The sequence below is a fragment of the Sinohyriopsis cumingii genome, chromosome 16, assembly GCF_028554795.1.
Source record: "Sinohyriopsis cumingii isolate HCF-2022 chromosome 16, ASM2855479v2, whole genome shotgun sequence".
Taxonomy (NCBI): domain Eukaryota; kingdom Metazoa; phylum Mollusca; class Bivalvia; order Unionida; family Unionidae; genus Sinohyriopsis; species Sinohyriopsis cumingii.
This window is the reverse complement of record NC_142976.1, coordinates 71,116,155-71,139,601: the sequence shown is the minus strand read 5'-3', so window position 1 is coordinate 71,139,601 and position 23,447 is coordinate 71,116,155. Positions and strand designations below refer to the sequence as shown.

At 36.4% G+C, this 23,447-nt stretch overlaps 1 protein-coding gene and 1 long non-coding RNA gene across 5 annotated transcripts in view; one reads left to right on the top strand and one right to left on the bottom strand.

Annotated features, from left to right (window-relative positions):
* Window positions 1–1,100: 1,100 nt before the first annotated feature.
* On the bottom strand, window positions 1,101–13,755 carry LOC149780750 (uncharacterized). 4 transcript variants are annotated; one of them, XR_016415129.1, is made up of 3 exons: window positions 8,039–8,468; window positions 5,561–5,614; window positions 1,101–1,713 (listed from the first exon to the last, which is right to left on the bottom strand). It is a non-coding gene; the product is annotated as an uncharacterized LOC149780750 (long non-coding RNA). The 4 variants fall into 4 exon arrangements; XR_016415130.1 differs by lacking the exon at window positions 8,039–8,468 and adding an exon at window positions 7,806–8,002; XR_016415128.1 differs by lacking the exons at window positions 5,561–5,614; window positions 8,039–8,468 and adding an exon at window positions 13,574–13,755.
* LOC149780749 (hepatocyte nuclear factor 4-gamma-like) overlaps window positions 5,926–23,447 on the top strand; it is a 69,186-nt gene continuing 51,664 nt past the window's right edge. Inside the window, exon 1 of the mRNA XM_089937819.1 lies at window positions 5,926–6,102. Coding sequence (XP_089793945.1) covers window positions 6,072–6,102 — 31 coding nt within the window. The 5' untranslated portion in view covers window positions 5,926–6,071. The remainder of the gene's footprint in view (window positions 6,103–23,447) is intronic.

The following is a 23,447-nucleotide window of genomic DNA, read 5'->3' as shown; positions in this document are numbered from 1 at the left end:
TAGAGATTTCAGTATCTTTGGCATATTTAGAGATTTCAGTATCCTGTGTATATGTAGAGAGTTCACTATCTTTGGTATATGTAGAGATTTCAGTATCTTTGGTATATGTAGAGATTGAACTATCTTTCGTATATGTAGAGATTTCAGTCTCCTGTGTATATGCAGAGATTTCAGTATCCTGTGTATATGTAGAGATTTCACTATCTTTGGTATATGTAGAGATTTCAGTATCTTTGGTATATGTAGAGATTTCAGTAGACTGTGTATATGTAGAGATTGCACTATCTTTGGTACATGTAGATGTTTCGGTATCATTGGTATATGTAGAGATTTTACTATCTTTGGTGTATGTAGAGATTTCACTATTCTGGGTAAATGTAGAGATTTTAGTATCCTGGGTATATGTAGATATTTCAGTATGTTATGAATATGTAGAGATTTCAGTATTTTTGGTATATGTAGATATTTCAGTATCTTGTGTATATGTATAGATTTCACTTTCGTGGGTATATGTAGAGATTGCAGTATCCTGGGTATATGTTGAGATTTCAGTATCCTGGGTATATGTAAGTGATTTCAGTACCCTGGGTACATGTAGAGATTGCAGTATCCTGTATATATGTAGAGATTTCAGTATGTTTTGCATATGTAGAGATTGCATTATCCTGGGTATGTGTAATTAATTTTGCCAGTTTCCCATCAATATCACTCTAGAAGAAAAGTGTAATTCCTGATATTTCTACAGTTGTGTCGCAATACTGCCACTGTTAAACAATATCGTCTCCACAGATTAAGCAGTGTGCCTGACCAATGTGTATAGGTAATTTATCTCGCCTAAAATGTCATTGTTTTGTGAGTATGTCTCCCTACTGAGCATTGCGTGTTGACAGTTGATATTAATGTCGGGCAAACATGCATTGATTGAAATGCAATAAATGCTAAGGACAGAACTGATTACGGTAAATATGCAACTCTGTTTTGCTTTTAAGTGGAAACGAATTTAACTGGTCAAGGGATATCTCAATTATGTACGATAATACCGATTTTTACGTGTTTAGGCTCTTACAGAAAGTAACAAGAAAAAAGTGAAGACAGCAAGCTTTGTAAAATTGAACAAATAATTTATTTCCCTAGAAAAACAAGGTAAAATTAAGAAAAAGAACTTCCGGTTTTACGAATCAAATTCAAACTTAATCCAAGAATTAAAAAATAGAAGTCATATTATTAAAAAGTCCTAAATGAATCTGAGTTCGAGTCCCGATGAACTCCAAAATGGAAGACAATGACGTCAGTTGTAACTTGTGAAGTGCTGCAGTGTCAACAGTCTTTTGTTGAATCACAGGAAAAAATGTTCCAGTTTTTTAATCCTGTATAAATTTTGATAAATGTCCTTGTCCAAGAATTAATTTAGAGTACTAGTATTTCCAGGGAAAAGGATTACTTCAAATCCAAATAATTTGAAGAAAACAAAAATGGCCTAATTAGCCCAAAACTGGTCACAACATAAAACAGCTTGACTTCTCAAGTGTTCAGGCTCTAATGATAATTCCTTCTCAAAACATTAGTAATAAGTCTAGCTAGAACGCAAAACAAATTCCCGGGTGAAGGTCAAGAATTCATTCTTCTGGGAAAACCAAAAGTTTGTAACAATAAACACATGTTATTTGTCACGTACTCCAGATATGAATTTGATTCCACTGTATGAATCTTACTCTGAAAAAGAATAAATAAAAAAATTAAAAAAGTTGTTAACCAAAAACTATTACTGGTTCCGAATCAAGGTCAGGAAGTCAGATTTGATACAATGTCTCTATAAAGTTGTTTACATCAAACAATAAAGAAATAAAAACAATCAGAACTGAACAATATTAAATCCAGTAAATAAAGTTACATTACAATAGCATGTAATGGAATTTTAAAAAAATTAAACTAAAGACCAAACAATTAAATTAAATCAAATATACATAATACGATCAATACATTTTTTGGCCAAAATCGTTGCGCCAAATTTTGACGACAATACATCCAGCAATCTGACTTAGATCAGATCTCCACTGTCCTGGGTGAAGATCTGACAGCGACCGCTTAGAGGTTTTGTTCAGGTGACCTTTGAGTTAGCCAATGGAAATGCAGCTTTCAGAAATTTCAAAGTGAATCGAATCGATAGACACAGGCTGGTACTCTTCAGCTATATTGCTCAGTCTTCCAAACGCGAAAATATAAGATTTCATCACACTGGTTGATAAAATTAGTGATTATGGTAATAACATAGGTCACCAGAACATGACCCCTAAGTGGTCGCTGTCTGATCTTCACGTAGGATAGTGGAGATCTGATTTTAGTCAGATTGATACATCCAGTGGCGTCTTGAAGGTAAATCGGGCAAGTCGCGACGATGACTGCCCGAAGAGGTTTTGACGCCCCAAGATTACTGGACACCTGGGGCTACGGCCCCGTCCACCCCCGTTAGTACGCTACTGGATGCATCGCAATGATAATATATGATAACATCACCTAAGCATCATCATGCATTTACGAAATGTTCCTACTCTTGTGGTTATTTTGATATATAGCGACACGTGCCTCTTTAAACATGCCCTTTCTGACACTGTTGCCACAAAAGTATTGCGTATGATGTCTCGTTAGTACTGCGTGAAAGCTCACAGAATGAATGTCTGGTGCCTATACTTTCGTCCACTGTAAGTTTAGTACAGAATCAAAACTTGCTTTATTCGAACAGACGGTGTGATGCGTTACTCTCTACACGTTATTACTTAGTTCTGATCAAATAGATACTTAAGGAGAGAATACAAAGGTTTTACCAATTTTTTATTTTATTTTTCATGGTTTTGTGCTTATTTAAGTGGGGGTTATACTTTTTTTATTTTTCATGGTTTTTTTAATTTTTTTATTTAAGTCGGGTTTTATTCTTTTCATATACTTCCAATTCTGAAGCATAATTCTCTAGCAAGCACGCTTAAGTTTACAACGACATAGTGGCTAAATCAACTTTATTATCACATTAAAGACGTACGCTATTTCCAAACACACACTTACAATATTTACGAGTATTGATACATCGATCTTACAGCGCCCGTGCCAGTAGCTTCTCGTGGGTCGGTGGTTCTTCCCGGGGTTTTCCAGGGTTCTTCCTCCACCAATTATACTGGCCGCCATGTATAGCCTATCTTGTGCTGAAAAATGGCGTTAAACCCTACAACAACAACAACAACAACGACAGCGACCATGCTCCTATGCGGAGTCAGTATCGTAACCTATGTTCTTCTAATAATGTATCAATGTAAGAAACGCAATGTTATATATATATATATATATATATATATATATATATATATATATATATATATATATATATATATATATATATATAATTTAGGTATTCTTTGTGTATTTTATGCATAATTTTGGTACACTTGGTGTATTTTATTCATAATTTTGGTAAGTAGCAGTATTTTATGAGCACTTCCTGTACTCGAGTAATTTTCTATGCATATTTTCTGTACCTAGCAGCATTTTGTTCATAATTTCGGTACTCTAGTAATTTTCCATGCATAATTAAAGTACTCCTGCTTATGGTTTTCTACTTGTATTTTATTCATAATTACAGTACTCTAGCTTAGGGTTTTCTAGCTGTATTATATTAAATAATTACAATACTTTAGCTCACGGTTTTCTAACTGTATTTTATTTATATTTACAGTACTCTAGGGTTTTCTACCTGTATTTTATTCATAATTACAGTACTCTAGCGTAGGGTTTTCTACTTGCATTATATTCATAACTACAGTACTTTAGCTTACGGTTTTCTACCTGTATTATATTCATATTTACAGTACTTTAGCTTAGGAGTTTCTACTTGTATTTTATTCATAATTACAGTACTCTAGCTTAGGGTTTTCTAGCTGTATTATATTAAATAATTACAATACTTTAGCTCACGGTTTTCTAACTGTATTTTATTTATATTTACAGTACTCTAGGGTTTTCTACCTGTATTTTATTCATAATTACAGTACTCTAGCGTAGGGTTTTCTACTTGCATTATATTCATAACTACAGTACTTTAGCTTTCGGTTTTCTACCTGTATTATATTCATAATTACAGTACTTTAGCTTAGGAGTTTCTACTTGTATTTTATTCATAATTACAGTACTCTAGCTTACAGTTTTCTACCTGTATTATATTCATAATTACAGTACCCTATCTTAGGGTTTTCTATTTGTATTTTATTCATAATTGCAGTACTCTAGCTTGAGGTTTTTAACTGTATTATATTCATAATTACAGTACTTTAGCTTACAGTTTTCTACCTGTATTATATTCATAATTACGGTACTTTAGCTTACGGTTTTCTACCTGTATTATATTCATAATTACATTACTCTAGCTTGGGGTTTTCTACCTGTATTTTATTCATAATTACAGTACTTTAGCTCATGGTTTTCTACCTGTATTTTATTCATAATTACAGTACTCTAGCTTAGGGTTTTCTACCTGTCATTTATTCATAATTACAGTACTCTAGCTTAGGGTTTTCTACTTTCATTACATTCATAATTACAGTACTTTAGCTTACGGTTTTCTACCTGTATTGTATTCATAATTACAGTACTTTAGTTTAGGAGTTTCTACTTGTATTTTATTCATAATTACAGTACTCTAGCTTACGGTTTTCTAACTGTATTATATTCATAATTACAGTACTCTAGCTTAGGGTTTTCTACTTGTATTTTATTCATAATTACAGTACTCTAGCTTAGGGTTTTCTAACTGTATTATATTCATAATTACAGTACTCTAGCTTACGGTTTTCTGTTTTATATTCATAATTACAGTACTCTAGCTCAGGGGTTTCTAGCTGTATTTTATTAATAATTACAATACTCTAGCTTACGGTTTTCTACCTTTATTATATTCATAATTACAGTACTTTAGCTTACGGTTTTCTACCTGTATTATATTCATAATTACAGTACTTTAGCTTACCATTTTCTACCTGTATTATAGTCATAATTACAGTACTTTAGCTTACGGTTTTCTACCTGTATTATAGTCATAATTATAGTACTATAGCTTTGGGTTTTCTACCTGCATTATATCCATAATTACAGTACTGTAGCTTAGGGTTTTCTACTTGTGTTATATTCATAATTACAGTACTCTAGGTTAGGGTTTTCTACCTGTATTATATCCATAATTACAGTACTGAAGCTTAGGGTTTTCTACCTGTATTATTTTTATAATTACAGTACTCTATCTTTGGGTTTTCTACTTGTATTATATTCATAATTACAGTGCTTTAGCTTTGGGTTGTCTACCTGTATTATATCCATAATTACAGTAATCTAGCTTAGGTTTTTTTTATACCTGTATTATATTCATAATTACAGTGCTTTAGATGAGGGTTTTCTACCTGTATTATATCCATAATTTCCTTACTCTAGTTATGTTTTAGTAAATTCTTGTTATCGATGAATTATACTTTACAAATTAGGTGCACTGATAAAAGAACCTACGATAACTTCGGGATATATTTACCTTTCAAAGTTGGCGCATATTATTGTGCATGGCAACAGCAAATGTCGTTGCAAACTATGAAAGAAAATATCAGTTATCCAACGTGAACCTCTTAAATATATTGCATTTATTCGCAGATACCTCTATTGTAATCACGGAGAGAGAGAGAGAGAGAGAGAGAGAGAGAGAGAACCCTATTAGTCATTCCGTCTGTGATGAAGAAATTAGAAGGATGTTGTATTTAACTTAAATAAAAATAATTTCAGACTGATTCAACTTCCCTTCTGACGCAAAACTGGCGAGCATGTGACGTGTCGAATATTGTCATCGGCAAGTTGGCGTTGTGCGTTATATATGATGACCCTTGTCATGTGTCTGGTCACATGACTTGATAACGGTTGAGTACCGCCCCTTGCGCTAGACTGCACGATCGTGAAGTTGATTATATCGAAATTGAAGTTTGACCCCAAGGATTTCCCTGGGATATCCCGTCCGAAGAAAGAGTACAGAAGATCACAGACTGTACCAGATAATGAGCGAGAGCTCCTCTAGCGAGTTTGAAGGTAAGTCACACTTTGTACTGGACCATAGCCTATCATAGCAATAGACAGCCGAATTTATTCCGTTACACAACAAAATTTGTATCGGAAATCTCGCAAAAGTAATATTATACAGAATGTAAATCTCGAAAGGTTAATTTATTTTGACTCATGCTTATCTGGCCTTGTATACAATGTGTATAATTCTGAGTTACCCCGAGTACATTTCTCTCTGATCTTGACCCCAGCGCCGCCTTTCCTAGGTGATAAAATAATGTAGGTTAAATTGTGGGCTGTTATCGATCATTTAAGTTGCATGGTCATGTTCTATATTGGAGGCATTATTGCCTATTGCACGTGCTTAGGAGGAATAATTTTCTGTATTATAAATCTCTCTCTCTCTCTCTCTCTCTCTCTCTCTCTCTCTCTCTCTCTGGGGCGCACTTTAAACTTGCATGAAATGATCCAATACTAGTAAATACACTTTCTTTTTGTTGTTAATTTGCAAGTTTCTCATTAGATGTGCATCTTTTATGAATAGGACAAATAGGTCATTCGTAGACTTTTAAAATATCCAAGTAAGCTGCACGAAAAGATATCTCCCATGACATTGTCTCTTTGCCTGGATCTTTTTTTTCTATAGGCGAACGAAGCTTACAATAAACGCTAACAATGATAAAATGCAATGAGTGAAGTACTTAAATATCTTTTTATTTAAACAACAATTCAAATAAATACATTGTTTTAAGAACGAAATAAATAAATAAATGAAGGTTATATTTTCTCCATCAAGGGCTGCATTCGTAGGTCATAGTTGCAGAAAGAGAGAGAAAAAAAAAACAATGAAAATTTACTGGACTTGGGGCAGATGTTAAAAATAAGGTAGACGCTAAATAAAGGGCAGAAATAACTGTTGAATTGAAAATTGTACACAGCATCACTAGCTATTCCATTCCTTGCCATAACTGCAATTTACGTGATTCCCCCCCTCTTTCTCTCTCTTTATATATATATATATATATATATATATATATATATATATATATATATATATATATATATATATATATATATATATATATATAAACTCACATATGCATGTACAAATACACATGCAATGGTATATCACGAAATGCGTTTTCTTTACAAGTAAATCAGAATACTTAAACAGCCCACAATACATATAAGTAATTTCAAAACGTGTTATTCCCGGACTGTGTATTAGCTTCCCTATCTTTATCGTTTCTCTATTTCTGTAAATTTAAATACATGATGCAGATTTCCCCGTCCGAAGTCGTTTTCGAAACTCGATCTTAATGAGTAGTGAGAATTAGTGAAGACTGTCGTTAGGTTTCAATGCTACCTTAAATCACAATCAGCTCTTATAAAAAAATATATATATCGCTCAAGAAAAAAACTCGGTCAACTTATCTCGTGGACTCTCAAGGACAGCGACATGCATGTGGTTCAATTCTGGGTTAACAGCTAGTTCGTCAGTCGGCTGTGTAATGCAGTCTTACTCACGATCAGCTGGTAGTTGAGTGTAATCAGCTGATTGTGGCTAATTTTAGCCTTAATATGAACACGTAGTTTTCTGGGAGGGAAATCTATTATAATCGTTCTAAATGTGCCTGAACATTGAGTTTTTCAAACAGCATGATTAGTAAATTATTACTTATAATTAGTTATAATTAGTCTGTGTATTATAGACATGTTATGGCACTTACACGATTACACAAAGGCAATCCTTTGTGATCATCAACCAGTCGAGCATTTTTCATGTCTTCGTACCTAGAAACAAGTCTAGAAGGCTGTGAAAATAAAAACCACATAAAACCCAAAAATGAGGTTGCCATCTATAAAAAAAAAAAACATGACCACAAACGGCGATACATAGAAAATAGTTTTAAGTTCATTGATTATACGTTATTTCTTGTTTATGTAATGAAAGTAATGTTACCTGCTCATTCGTCAGTCCGTCCGTCACACCTTCGTTAGGTTTTGCGTTTATGTCAGTTTTCAGGCACAATGGTGGGCATCCATTTTCCATTAACACATTTATAGTTTGAAACTGTTGTTTTGTTGTTTTTTGTCTTAACGCCATTTTTTCAGCGCATGATAGGCAAATACATGGCAGCCAGTATGTAACTGGTGGAGGAAAAACCCAAGAAACCTCAGTAAGAACCACCGACCCGCAGGAAGCTACTGGCAAGCTTTCTCACATACCCACATTAGCCGAGCCCGAAATTCGAATCCACGCGGACATATGTGAGTTGACAGTAGTCGGTAAAGGCTTGGGCTTTAAACCACTCGGCCACCCGGGGCCCGCTACCTTGAAAATGTTTGTTATATTTATTTGTGATGAGCTTCCAGTAATGTTGCATTTTCATCTCTCTACCCAACATATATATATATATATATATATATATATATATATATATATATATATATATATATATATATATATATATATATATATATATATATATATGATATTTGTTTCACACGTGGTGCACATTTTTAGTAAGGTCAAACCCCATTCAGATGAAGAGATCACAGAATTCTGAGTATGGTTTTGAGTATTTTTTATTTTTATTCCAAGACTTTCAGTGCCATCGAACTTTGAGCATGTGATTGAGTTTTAAATTTTGCTCATGGCCAATCAAGATAGCATATAAATTTAGCCAATGATTAGTATTGGTTCTCGGTCCCAAGGAAAGCCAATTCCTTGAGATTGTCTACTTACACCAAAAAAATTGTCCTTTCTAACTCAACCTTAAACACCCCATCCTGTAATGAATGATTTTAACAAAAGGTCCATATATCTTGGATATTGCACTTTGCTTGAGATTTTCAGCATAGGCTGATTTCAGTCTTAATATATTCTCTTGTAATGAAGTGAAAGAATAAAATACATTAAATGATTGTACCTGTCCATTAATCTGTCACACATCTCTAGTCACTTTTTAAATACCCTCATGTCTAGTTCCCCAAAGCGCAACGTGAATTTAGCCATGTCCTCCCCAAAGAACACATACACTGACACACAGACAGAGACTCACAGAGTAAGAAAAGTTTATCAGTGCATTTGAAATTATCGCATCATTGAGAAAGCATAAAGTGGAATATGAAAGGGGGATGGGGTGAGGTAATGGTAGGGTTAGGGGATGCAATCAGATATTAAATTAATATTCGTGAAAAAGGGGGTGCGGACAGTCTCCTTTTGCTAAAAGGAAATAGTACATCCCTGACCACATTGTTTATATGGAAGCACAAAAAAAAAAATGGGGAATGGAGGGGATATAAAACTCACAAAAAAATAATAATTTATGTAAAAACTACATCTCCAAATACCCTAGCTATTTGTCCAGTTATACAGGAAAAACACCCAAAGGGACAATCTCCCTATCCCTTTTAGCATAAAATGCCGAAATGCTCACAATTTTAACACCCCCTCTCCCATGTTCGCGTTTTTTGTTCTTGTTGTTTGTGTTGATTATCTGCCGTTTCTGGAACAAAAAAATAGACCCCGTGCGCCTTCCTAGATATCGTAAGAGGCGCCCTCCATGATATCGTACTTCTTTATGTTGCACGAGGCGCCCTCGTGAACGTCGTAAGAGAAGCCCACCTAGATGTCTTAAAAGACAACGACTGGTGGTTACGCGTGTGCTGTGATGGTGTTCCAACTGAGATTGTCTTGCACTTTTTAAATATTACGACTTGTACAGAAGAAGAAAAAATGAGCTTTTTTGACGGTTTTACCGTTTTGCATCTGTCACTGCTTTGCGTGCCTTTAAAAAAAAGTTTTGCAATATCTTTACGTTTTATATTTGTCTCACGTTGGATATTTACTTTGGTTGAACGGCCTCACTTTCCATATTTTCTTAATTCGTTTTTTTCTTCCTCTGAACTAGGTAGCACACACAAATGAACAAATACATGAAGAAATGAACATTACAAGAGTGTAAGATCATAAGATCAAATAGGAAGAAAAAAATATACTTGCTTCATTCACAAAGTGACACTTTGTTGCATATGTGGGCTTTTTAGCCACAGTGAAACCAGGAAGTGAAATCCAATTGTTAGGTATAAATTATAAGAATGACGGATATTACTTTCAAATGAGAGTTTATTGTTTTCATGAGATGAAGCGATACGCAGTTATACTTTTTTTTTTTAATGCTGGTACTGTCGGGTGCAAACAATATATAGTTTACAAGCCACTAATATTTACCTTTGAGGATCTGAGACAACAAAAATAGATCTTCATTTAATTTAATTTACTCACGGTATCCGTGTGTGTGTGTGTGTGTGTGTGTGTGTGTTAGGGTTACACATGTATATAGGCAGAGTAGTAAGCAGAACATCATAATTAAAATAACATATTTGACAACTCGCAGATGGCACCATAAATAGATGTGTACATTCATTGGATAAATTTAAGACTTGTTCATCTATGATAAGTCAAGATCCCACATTTAGTAAACCTTGTAAATGAAACAAAAGGATTAGTGTATAAAATATAAGTCCCAGACTTTGCTGAATTTTATTAATCTTTACTAATAATTTCACCATAGCCAGTTTATTAATGTATAGGTTTGCCTCCTCCAGTAAAACGCCATTAAGTTCGCACAGGTTTTCTCTTTATTTGAAGGACACAGAGCATGTGCACAGGCAATTTGTAAAGACGAAAACGCAGCCCAGACCGACACTGAACACGTGCACAGACAATTTGTAAAGAAAAAAAAACGCAACCCAGACTGACACTGAGTATATGCACAGGAAATTTCTAAAGACAAAAACGCAGCCCAGACCAACCGCTGAGGTGGCTTAGTGGTTAGAGCGTCCGCCTCGGATGCTGAAGGTCGTGGGTTCCATCCCCTGCCGAGTCATACCAAAGACTTACAAACATTATACTAAAGCTGCCTCGCTTGGCGCTCAGCATTACGAGTTAGTGTTAGGACTGGTCGTCCTGGTGTCAGGATAATGTGGCTGGGTGGGACATCATGCTACATGTCTGCGGCATGATGCCCCAGTGCTAGACATCACTATAAACTGCCACAATGCAGACATCGTAGCGATCATAGCGATATGACTGAAAAATCCAAATCACACAAACACACGCTCGCGCAGCCCAGACAGACACTGAACATGTGCACAGGCAATTTGTAAAGAAAAAAACGCAGCCCAGACCGACACTGAACAGTGTGCACAGGCAATTTGTAAAGACAAAAGCGCAGCCCAGACCGCCGCTCCATACAAGAGCTATATCAACAAGTGGTTTCCCTATGACAGAAACGTTGTGATCATTGTAAATGAGCCTTCACATAATCTCATGTAATGTACTTAGAGTTTTTATCATTCAGACTCTTATCATGTACAGCTTTAAAAAAAAATAGATGTACGTGTATAGGATCATTTCAAAGTATTCCAATAAGTTGCTGTACTAGATTGTTATAGTGCGTGTCACTCATATGATGGCTTGTAAAACAGGCATTTTGTATGCATATGGTTGAACGGCACACTAGCACAACCACAGCAAAATATTGACGACTAAAACTAAATAGTAAAACACAAAATAAAAATCCCTGCCAAAATCTCCAGGAAGACAAATCTAGTCGACCAACAGTTAATATACACAGTGGGAAAATAGATAACAGGTAGTGCCGATGCAGAGATAGTAAAATAGATAGATAAATAAATAAATAAATAAATAAATAAAAGAAGTCGGCCAATTTTCGCATGCATATATCAATTATCTGGTGAAAATGTAATAAATACAACTCAGTGCAGTCCTTTTTATTCAGAACACGTGACCACTGGTAACACGTGATCTTTACACAGGAATTGATGAACAGCCTTCTACTTACCTACACACTTTTCTAGAGTAAATTTTTTTGAATTTTATTATTTGGTATGTTTCTCCAGTGCCCTTTTGCATATACTGGTTACAAACTCCGGATTATCATTTAGAGCATATTGGAAGATATATGTACGGTTTGGGATACTTGAGTTTTGAACGGGGTACGGGTTATTCAAAAGACATAAGTACAGTTTGGGGTATCTGAGTTTTGAACGGGATACGGGCTATTCAAAAACATGCGTACGCTTTGGGGTATTTGAGTTTTTAACGGGGTACGGGATATTAAAAAAGCAGCTGAGAAAATATACTGCTTTCATGCATTGTAATATAGTTTGAGGTTTTGTGGGTTTAATGCCATTTATCCGCACACGATAGACTTTACATGGTGGCCAATATGTCTAGTGGAGGAAGAACTGGGGAACACCCCCAGAATGAGCTATCGACCCACGGGAAGTTATTGACAATCTTTCTCCCATACTTACGTTGGCCGATCTTGAGGCTCGAACCCACGCGGAAAGAGGTGAGATGTCAGTAATCTGTAAAGGCGAAAGCCTTAGACCACTCGGCCACTTGGGGTCCCGCAGATCAATATAGAATTATATTCTAATGAGTGACTAGTTTGGATTAAGCACGTTCTTCCGCCCTTAAATCTTGGTCAGTGTGACTTTTCCGGACACTTCCCCTCTGTAAACTCAAATTAGTCTTGTTTAACGATTAGATGTCGACTTAAGTGGATAAAATGATTATATGAATAATGGAACACTTTAGTAAATGCACGTACAGTGCAGACTCCAATATTAAACCCAGTGACTATTTTTGTGGGGTGGGTGGGGTGTGTAGCAGATTTTGGAGAATGGAATTTTATTATTTTATTTCTTATATTGGATCTATTCAGTACTATTTTTCAGGTAGATCAGTTTTATCTTAGGCACAGGAAGCCCCGGGTGTCAGAGTGGTCTATGGCAATTGTCCTTACAGATCACCGACGTCTCACATGTCTGCGTGGGTTCGTGTCTCAGGCTCGGCCAGCCCAGCATGGGTATGTGAGAAAGCATGCCAGTAGCTTCCCGTTGAGTCGGTAGTTCTTCCTTCGCGGGATATACTGGCCGGCATGTATGGTCTATCACGTGCTGAAAAATGGCTTTAATCCCCGAACAAAAACAATTATGTTGGGCACAACTGGATTGCCAGCGTGGCTGGGACAGTGAATGTACATGCTCAACACTGCCTCATCGAAGCTTCAGTTAATTATAGATGGGCTACATAAAATTGCATGTGCCACGCTGACCTTTCTACCAGTTTGTTTACATTGTGATTTGCGTGCTTGGCGAACGGCGTACTAAAATTGTTAATTGTGTTTGCTTTTCTTCATTGTGAGAGCCACAAAAATCAAGCAATGTATTTATCACCATCTAAGAATTTCTTTTGCAAAGAAATGCATTTTTAAGCCGAACTCCTCTTCTTTATGGAAGCTCATAGAAAATAAAAAATTGATGCCCATCTCCCCTGCCTCAAATCACATAGGCATTTTTCATATCTAAAGGTCGTTTCTGAGACAAAGTAATGCTCACAATGCAAATGTAAGCCATTTCCCTATGTGATATTTTTTTAAAAAAAATACCGTGTACTAACCAGCTTGATGCAAATCAGAATAGCTGCCATCCAGGCCATGATGTACAAATATTCTACTCGCCTCGTATCCTAATATGCCGGAAGCTATGGCTGACTAGCTCTGCTTTCTAGCTGACTCTTGGTAGTTTTGATAATGTGCTAGGCTGAGTTGAATTAGTACAGTGGGTTCTGCAGTAAATGTGGGAGGTAAAAGTGCCGCTCAATACAGACCGAAACGTCTAATTCACAAATATATTCTTTTCTTTAATTATTTCAATAGTAAGGTCATATTGAAGCTTAAAGTTAGGAAAATTTAAGAAAATATCCCATGTTACCTAAAAGCAGTGTTTGCCCTTGTACTGGAAAAGTATAAGTGTTGATGTAGCGGATGTGAGCAGTCATTTCAGTTAAGAAAATTTTCACAAAGGTTTAAGCATTTTATTCCACTACGCGGAACTTAACATATCAACATTTGTTGAAAAAGTAAGAACATCGTTGTCACCCATATACATCGATGCATGTATTTAATACTACTATAGGGGCCCCGAGTGGCCGAGTGGTCTAAAGCGCTCACCGTTCCGGATCACTGCCATCTCACCTCTGTCTGCGTGGGTTCGAGTCCAAGGCTCGGCTAGCGTGGGTACGTGGGAAAGCCTGCCAGTAGCTTCTCGTGGTTCGGTGGTTCTTCCCTGGGTTTTCCAGGGTTCTTCCCCCACCAGTTATACTGGCCGCCATGTATAGCCTATCTTGTGCTGAAAAATGGCGTTAAACCCTAGAACAACAACAACAACAACAATACTACTATTGAACATGGCTGTGGGACAAATTCAGAGGAAAGCAGTCTCCTGGTCTTCTCTATTTGCAAGCGTAATGCTGAAAGTTTCTTTTATCCGCGTCCTACCCCATTTTCACCCTCGTTTTGGTCCTTGGTCTGATTCTTTTTTTATTATGTATTCTCAGTATGTACTTATATTCACAATCACCTGTTTGTGACGTGAAATCGACTGAAATCCATAGGTGCCTGTTCCAGCCAAGAATCAGTGAAATAAAAATAGGATTTTGTTCTAGATTGAAAAAGTTGACCTAATCTTAATTCAATACGTAAATTTCAGAACAACACAGCTGCCCCATATTCCACACAATGACGTCATCTCCCATCTCATTTGACGCCACTGTTGACAACGCTTTTAATTTTTTAATCAGAAAAAAAACCTCTTGAAAATTTAATTTATTTCGAGAATGAAAATAAAATCACCAAATTATGAAACTATTTTGGTTACATATTTGCAAGTCAATATTTTGTTAGCTTCCACTGCGCATATTGAAATCTAAAATAAGAAATGAATTTGGAAAATACTCTTCATAGGAGTAGGCATATTTGGGTTATAAGGTCAATTCGAAACATTAATGCTTTTTGCCCCAGTGCCAGCATTAGGTCATACTAAAAATAATAACACGTAACCAGCCAACCCAGGACACAATCGATGAGCCTCTCAACGCAAAGGCGAGTGCAATATTTCCCCTTGTAGACTTAAAGAAGGAACAGCTGATAGCATTTAAATCACTTATGGAGGGACTGGACATGACTGTCAGCCTGCCTGTCGGATTTGGAAAGAGATGAGTTTTTCTAATGTTACCCACGAATTACAATCTGTAAGTCTCTATTCTTTTCTCTATAAAGGGTAGGGATATTTTGAATGTTTAAGCTTTGACGAAGGTTTTCATTGCGTGCCGACCATCTAAACGACGTTTTAGGGAGAAACCTGTACACTCTAGATTCTAAAATTCAGTAAACAGTCGCTTGAAAAAGCATTATGTCTAAACAAGCACACAATGGAATCATCTGTGTAAGGGATATTAAAATAAAGAGATCTGGAAAACAGCGTTGAGAATGAGTTCATATTTTCCACGAAACTATATATCACTGTCAGATGCAAACCACAAATAATTATTTAATCCAAGTTTTGTCAAAACTCACCCTCGCCAGAACGTATGCACCCAAAACACACTTAAAAATTGATACAAACGTACCCACTCTTCGGTCAAATGACACCCAAAAGCAGGTGATACTAACATCAGATCTGCAAAAGAGTTTTTCTGATATCTAGTTGGCACTAAATGAAAATGGCGCTCATCTGACATCCGCCACCAGGACAGCCATCTTGAAACATTTTTTTTTAATACTACTAATCCTCCAAAATGGAACGTGATATCAACACAGGACAGGTATGCTGTCTAGTTGGCCTTGAATGAAAATGGTGCCGATCTGACTATTGTCACTAAGTCTGCTTTTCACCGAAAGGCTTCTCATGCTGTTTAGTTTAACCGAAATAAAAGTGACGTTGATCTTTTATCCAGTCTGCTGCTACAGTGGCTAATTCTAAACTCTTATCATCGCTCAAGAATATCAAAGATAGGTTCAACGCCACCTTCTGATGGTCTTATCATGAATTCCTGGAAATTCTTTTCGGACAGAAGATGGTCAGTTCCATGGAGGGACTTGTTATCTCACTTGACCGTAAGGTCAAGTAGGCGTATGGTATGGATCTGCGTCCATCGTCCGTCGTCCAGTGTGCGTCGTGCGTCCATCCTTCAGCAGCTGCTAGTTACCACTCTGGAGTCCATATTTTTATCCGATTTGAATCGAACTTGGAATGTGGATTTATATGATAAAAAAATCTCAGACGAGTTCAATAAAGAGATAAATCCACGCATATGAGAGAGAGAGAGAGATCCATTTAGTCTCATTTCCTGTTAACTAACTCACCTGTAACAAATGTTGCCCTGCTAGTACTCATAAATATTTTGAAATGATTTTACAGGTTTATTCATTTTTAGATGTTAATTTTTAATATTTGTAATTTCTTTAGATATCTGTCCTTTTATGTATGCTTCTACCTGCTTGTGTATTATTGACTGTAGAAACATGTCAACTGGCTGAAAGATTCATTTCTCGTTTAGTTTCTGGCATGTTGTCCGTCGTGAAAATTGCTGCGATTGAAGAAAATGGTGAAATGTATTGTCGTTTCAGTATAAGGTCCTTGTTATAAATAAGGGTAGGAAGCATTAAATTCTTAAATTGCCTCTCTTTTTGGTATTGGTCGCAGGTGTTGTCTCATAAACATTTTACTAAGATCAGTGCATCAGTCAAGTGCTGTTCGGTATATCAAAGTTATTATTGTTATGAATTTGATTTTTTTGAAAGGACAAGGATTAATGATTTACTGGGTTGTTTGTTTGCTGCATCTATATTTATCTGCTTTTTGGTCAGTAGTAAGCAATTAGAACATTTACATTCCTGTAGTTTTTAATGAAATGTAGGTTCTTTAAAAGTATAAACCCTGCCCCACCTAACCTCTACCCCTTCAAGATAATGTCAACAAACAACACCAAATTCACAACTGCCTTATTCTTTGGGTTGTGATGACTGATGCTTAACTGGAACACGCTAGGACATTTCAACCAATGATTGCAAAAATCACATCGGATATTCTTTCTATTTTGCCAAACCAAAGATGCAAAGATGGAAACAAAGATTATACCAAGACGCTCAACCCGGTTTCAGGATAATGTGACTGGGTGGGACATCATACTAAATGTCTGCGGCATGATGCCCCAGTGCTAGACGTCAGTATAAACTGCCACACTGCAGACATAGAGATACGACTGAAAAATTGTTAACACTACGTTAAAATTCCAAGTCACAGACACACACCCATATCAAGACGCTCGACCTAGCGCACATACAATAGATTCACCGACTGGTTGTATCGAACCTTGTGATAGTTAAAGCGACTATGAATATGCAAAGTATGTGTGGTTCCTCACGATCCATTTGTACTACCGATGCAAACATAAATATGGTTTTGGTCACAAATCAAGAATACTTGCATTGGCAAACAATCGTACCATCATTGTAGCAAGATTGGAGAGCTTACAACATCAGTTGGCCCCAGTCCTTTTTTTTCTGGCTAAGAAATTAAAAAAAAAAAACATGTTTTGGGAAAAAGTCTTATCGAGTATGCCAACATTTGTTCGATCGTGCGTAGACAAAATCCGTCTTTGCGATACATTGTTGGCTTTGCTCGGGGCGGCTAGTAGTATTCGAAAATAAGGTCTCATGCGTGGGTGTCAGTCGTGTGTTGGGAAACACACATTATAGGACATTGTAGAGGGCAGCCATCGCAGCTACGTGCATGGATCTACTTACTGGTAGTAGGCTTCTCTATTTCGCAATCATGTCTTGTATCAGCGCCATCCTAGGTTTGGTTGTTTTATTGTTTGTCGCCTTTCCCAGTATCCCACAGCCTAAGAGCAGCTCGACACGGGTATCCAAATTCATGAGGCATACGATAGCCAGCCGGCGGTAGGTCATGTTCACTTCTTCCATCAGCTCCGTGGACCTATTGCCGTAGACTGCGGTTTAATTTTTTCGAAATTAAAAATGTATGATTTTTCCGCAAATCACTCAGCCGACATACATCCAAGGGATATTTTTGTCTCGCGTAAATGGCCGCAGTGTTCCAACAGATAATTACAGTGATTCTTACCAGATTTGTGCGTTTTGAAGACGTGTGAAAAACAGATTCTTATAAAATGATATGTTTTGAAAACAACACTTGACGACATTTGAACAATCTGTTAAATGCATGCACTTTAATTTTTTAAAAAGTACTATTCATCCAAAGTTGTAATGTATAAATTGAAGAAATCACTCGGTTTCAGAACCTATTGCTTATGTTGTTGTTACTGATGACTCGTCATATAGTCATTGTGAGGTCAATGAAGTTATTAGGACATAAACACGAACACAGGCAAAGGGCAATTCAAATCGGACATTATTTTTCATCTGATTTTTTTTTCTTCTTGCATGTGATGGAACAGGCCGAGGACGTTCCGATTGATTCCTCACACATAAATGTACTCACCCATACGGTACATCCTTTTTCCGATTTGAGACGAATTCCTTCGACTGTTTGACCCTTTGGACCCAATCTTAGTGATACTTCCAAACTGATAAGATTTCGGGGAATGAACAACCTGCTAAATAAGAGAACAGATCCTCACAACTATAGGTATGAAATGAAAACAATATTCCACAACGTCTGACCATCAAAGAAATCCCTGTAATTTAAAGCTATAATTTAAATCTGGTACAAAGATTTTTTTTATTTAAAAAATGGAATAAATCAATGTTTCCATTGCCACACTCTATTGCTTACCTTTCTATTAGTGATGTCAGTTATCGAATGTTTGTAAAGCCATTCAAGTTATTATGACAATAACAATAAAAGGGCATCATGGCAGTATAAAATGGCTATTCTTTCACATGCGACGGAAAAGGCGGAGCACGGTTTAAGTGACTATTCACTGTGGCTTACCTCCCCTTGATATGATTTCCCCACCCATCCCAACGCTAACACATACCAGTTTTATACTGTAAACATGGTGGTAAATTGACACCCGAAAGCCATACAACTTGACAATTTTGTGACACTTAGATTGCATTACTGTGAGCTTTGTTCGCATTGCCTTTGGCGCAGAATCTTAAGAGTATGTATAGCATGCCGGTGAAAGAATAAAGGAGAAAAAACTTCCTTTGATTCTTTAACTTGTAGTGACGGAACACTGTTCGCTGACAACTGCATCACACGTCTGGCGATAATTGTAGCATCCTCCATATTAGTGAAAGTACTGAATCTCTGTCCTTTTTCCACTGATGTACCGCGCCAATTTGTCTGATTCCCGTTGCATATGCTCTCTGCTACGTACTCCGCTGCACAACTGATTGGGGAAACTTCACAAGGTCCGACGTTTTTTCAAAACTGATCACTTCTATTTAGGCATAATGGGATTGTGCATTACATCCAGGAATTTACTTAACTCTGAAACTGAAGAGTCTGTCACAGTGCAAAACTACATAACTTCGAAACTAAAGATTTGACAAACAAAATGATCCTCTTCAGCGCGGGCTATTTTGTATTTTATATAAAAAAAAACATGATAACACCTCTTTTTAACTATAAATTTGCTTTGATAAATTACAATCAAAAAACTTATTAGACTGACCATAGCATGTCATAAAACTAAACATAGTGATCGGACCAAGTATTTGGAACTAATTTGTTACTTTTAAAAGACGCGTCCTTTGAGTCTGGCGGCGTAGGGATAATATCAAAAATCGGATAGTAAATAGCCAGATAGCAGGGGCACATACTGAACGGTGATGGTGCAGAGTTCTGATCGTGTGACAGATTTTACTATTTACCGGCCTATGATATTGGCTTGCCAATTTAGGCCGGTTACCACCAATGGAAAATAAGGCCAATGACGTTGTAAGACAACACGTGAAAACACGAAAATAGAGGCAGTTTTAGCGGGGGAAATGGTGAAACTTGAGGAAGATAGCGGTTGTTTTATTGTATAGCCCATCTTGATGCAAGTTCAACACAACGATCACTGCAATCCTTGTGTGCATGTCTGTTCGTCCGGCTATACCATAGATAAGTGGTTCTGTACCCCAGGTCGCGACCCAGATCATGGTCGAGAGGGTGTTCTGGAGGATCGCAGGGAGTTTCTTTTGAGGGTGGAAAAAAACTTAGTAAAATGTGGAAACGGGATCGTTAGGCTAAGAAAAACTATTTTTCGAGCCGCGGCCACACCAAACACAGGTTGGGAACCACCGCCTTAGACTAATCTCAGTGATACAGTGTATGTTTACTTCCATATTTAAGTGTTGATGTAGTTTAGGATTTTTTAGTGGAGCTGAGCTGAATGAAAGACGGGATCGACATAAAAGAGTGTCTGTTATTGACACAAAATCACAAATACCGAATTAAAAAAGAAAAGATTGAACTGACACGGGTCTGCTAGCAAAAATATCATTGCCTTGCTTGGAAGAGAGTTTGCAACAAGTTTCAATGCAATTGTACTCTAAAGTCAGAAGCGTGCAGTGAGGTGTGGGGCCCCGAGTGGCCGAGAAGTCTAAAGCGCTCTCCGTTACGGATCACTGCCATCGCACCTCTGTCTGCGTGGGTTCCAGTCTCGGATTCAGCCAATGTGGGTATGTGAGAAAGCTTGCCAGTAGCTTCTCGTGAGTCGGTGGTTCTTTCCGGGGTTTTCCAGGTTTCTTCCTCCACCATTAATACTGGCCACCATGTATAGCCTATCGTGTGCTGAATAATGGCGTTAAACCCTACAACAACAATAGCAACAAAGTAATGAGGTGTAAAGGTCACCACAAAACACCCTGGACATGTGGCTATAACGTCAAGAACAGTTCAAAGCAAATACTCCGTGCAATTTGTATTGGCTGTTTTGCCGATATTGTATGTAATCTGTTCACTATTTCACAGCTGCAAGAGTTTAAAGTTTCACCGTGTTCATATCACCCAGTGTTATTTCTCCAGAATTGCTTTGATTCTTTGCGACCAGCGAACAATGCACTTTGTGATGATATTACACGTTTGTTTATTCCGTAGTTTCGTTTTGCTTTTTATTTTTATCTGTTCGGTTTCGAACGTATTTACGCAGGTCGGGACTTCTACTTTTAATTTTCTTTTCTGCATTTCTTTTTCCTTTTTAAAAGTTCTGAAATAGAAAAAGGTCGTGAAATATTCATCGTAGTGGTGCCACACCTTGTCTACCAAATTAGCTGGCACTCTTTTAGAACTTGTTGATGAAAACCAAATCGTTACACATAAAGCTTAAACATGAAAAAGGGGAGTAAATCCTATGTCACTAGAAAAGGAAAAAGCCGAGTTATCTATCTATCTCTCCCTCTCTCTCTCTCTCTCTCTCTTTATATATATATATATATATATATATATATATATATATATATATATATATATATATATATATATATATATATATATATATATATATATATATATATATATATATATATATATATATATCGTGTGAGTCAGGAACAGCAATCGGTTCTGTTTTTTGACGTGAAGTAGTCAGATAGATTTTATATATTTTTCAACAGATTTATGAGCAGTCTGTTGACACAGTTTAGAAATAATATATAAAGAAAAGCGAGTATGCCTTGAATATGCTTTAAGTATACAATAGTTGAAATGACAAATCCGCATATTTTATAAGAATAACAGTAATATACATTCATGGGAGACATTTAAACAACAGTAGTTATCGTCTTTGCACGTTGTTTATAAGAGGACAACGAACTTATGTTTACTTTTATACTGCACGACGAACCTTGTCTTGAGTTCGTTTTGTTTTGCACATAGCATGATATGTGTCAAAGGTTTCTTTCTTTCTCTGTAAAAGCAAAGGAAATTGAAAAGAATACATTTTAAAAAATATGCAAGGCAGAAGATTATTTTATTTTTGCTTGCGAATGTACGTCATGGTTTTCTCTAATCCAGTGATTTTACGATCATTTTTGTCTTGTGTGTGCGTGTTAGTTAATCGGAGTTTCGTTGACATCGTAACTCTGTGCTTTATTGCTGTTTTAAGTTAAGAGTAGATTCTGTGAACTCTTGCATAAAATACACATGAAATGGGAATACAATTCATATTTGTATTTTGCTAACAGAAGAAGAATTTGTCCTCAGCTGAACTGTTTGGAAAGAAAGGTCTCATAAGGCAATCAGATAAACCTTTTCAAAACTCCAGTGGAACATACCCACTACAGCCATGATGCTCTCACATAATAATAATAATAACAATAATAATAATAATAATAATAATAATAATAATAATAATAATAATAATAATAATTAGAAGAAGAAGAAAAAGAAGAAGAAGAAATACTTTATTTAGAGAAGGTAGCACCTTGAGCCCTTCTATCTGTTATGTACAGTATATGCAACACAACGTGATGAATTTGGCTTGACACTAAAGAATTTAGTGATTCTAAAAATTAATGTATCAAGCCTGGAATATACACAGGTATCTGTGAACACATAAACATATATTAAATACAAAATGTCAGTATGTATCAGGGATATGCACACTATGTGTCAGTACCAGTGATATACACACTTTGTGAGTAGTAAGGTGGGGCACTATACGTACAATGGAAATTAGCATTACGGAGACCCCTGGGTGAATATACGTACAATGGAAATTTAACATGGCGAAAAATCGTGGGTTAATATACGTACAAGGGGAATTAACATGGGAAAAAATTGTGGGCCGATATACATACAAGGGGAATTTAACATGGGAATAGAGTTTGGGGGGTTGTTTAGGGACAAAGGGGAATTGAATATGGGTTTTTTTTTTTTTTAAATTTTTTTTAAAAAAGGGGTAGGCAATGGAAAGGCTATCTCTTTTCGAGAAATATGGCTGGCCCTGAAAAGAGCCTTTGGGTTTTCTTCTTCTTCTTCTGCTTCTAGTTTCTTCTTTTTCTCCACCAAGTTCTTATTTTATCTCCAACACTCTTTCTCTTCTTTTCTTTCTTTTTTTTTCTCCTGCTCTTCTTTCTTCTTCTCTTCCTCCTCTTCTTTCTTCCTCTTTTCATTTTCTTCTTCTTTTTCAATTTTTTCATTCCATGCTCTCATTCTTATCCTTTCCTCTTCATCCTCCTTCTCCTCCTTTATTTCTTTCAACAGATCACTGATGATTACCTTCATTTTTCGTAAATTGTTTATCTCCATCTTCACTCGATGGGGACTATAAGAATAGTGATCCTCGTTTAGGTTAACCAACATTTGCTCTATCATTCCTAAATTGTCGAGGACGTTTTGCAATTTTTCCATTTTGTCCATTTGGTTAGAAGCCATCTTCTTTTTTTATTCTTTGCAGAATGGTTTGAACGACGAATACTGTGGGTTCTTATACGAAAAGCGCGGACGTGAAGGAAAACATCCCCTACTTTTTCATTTCATATAATAAAACCCTAACTATACTCTCCACATAC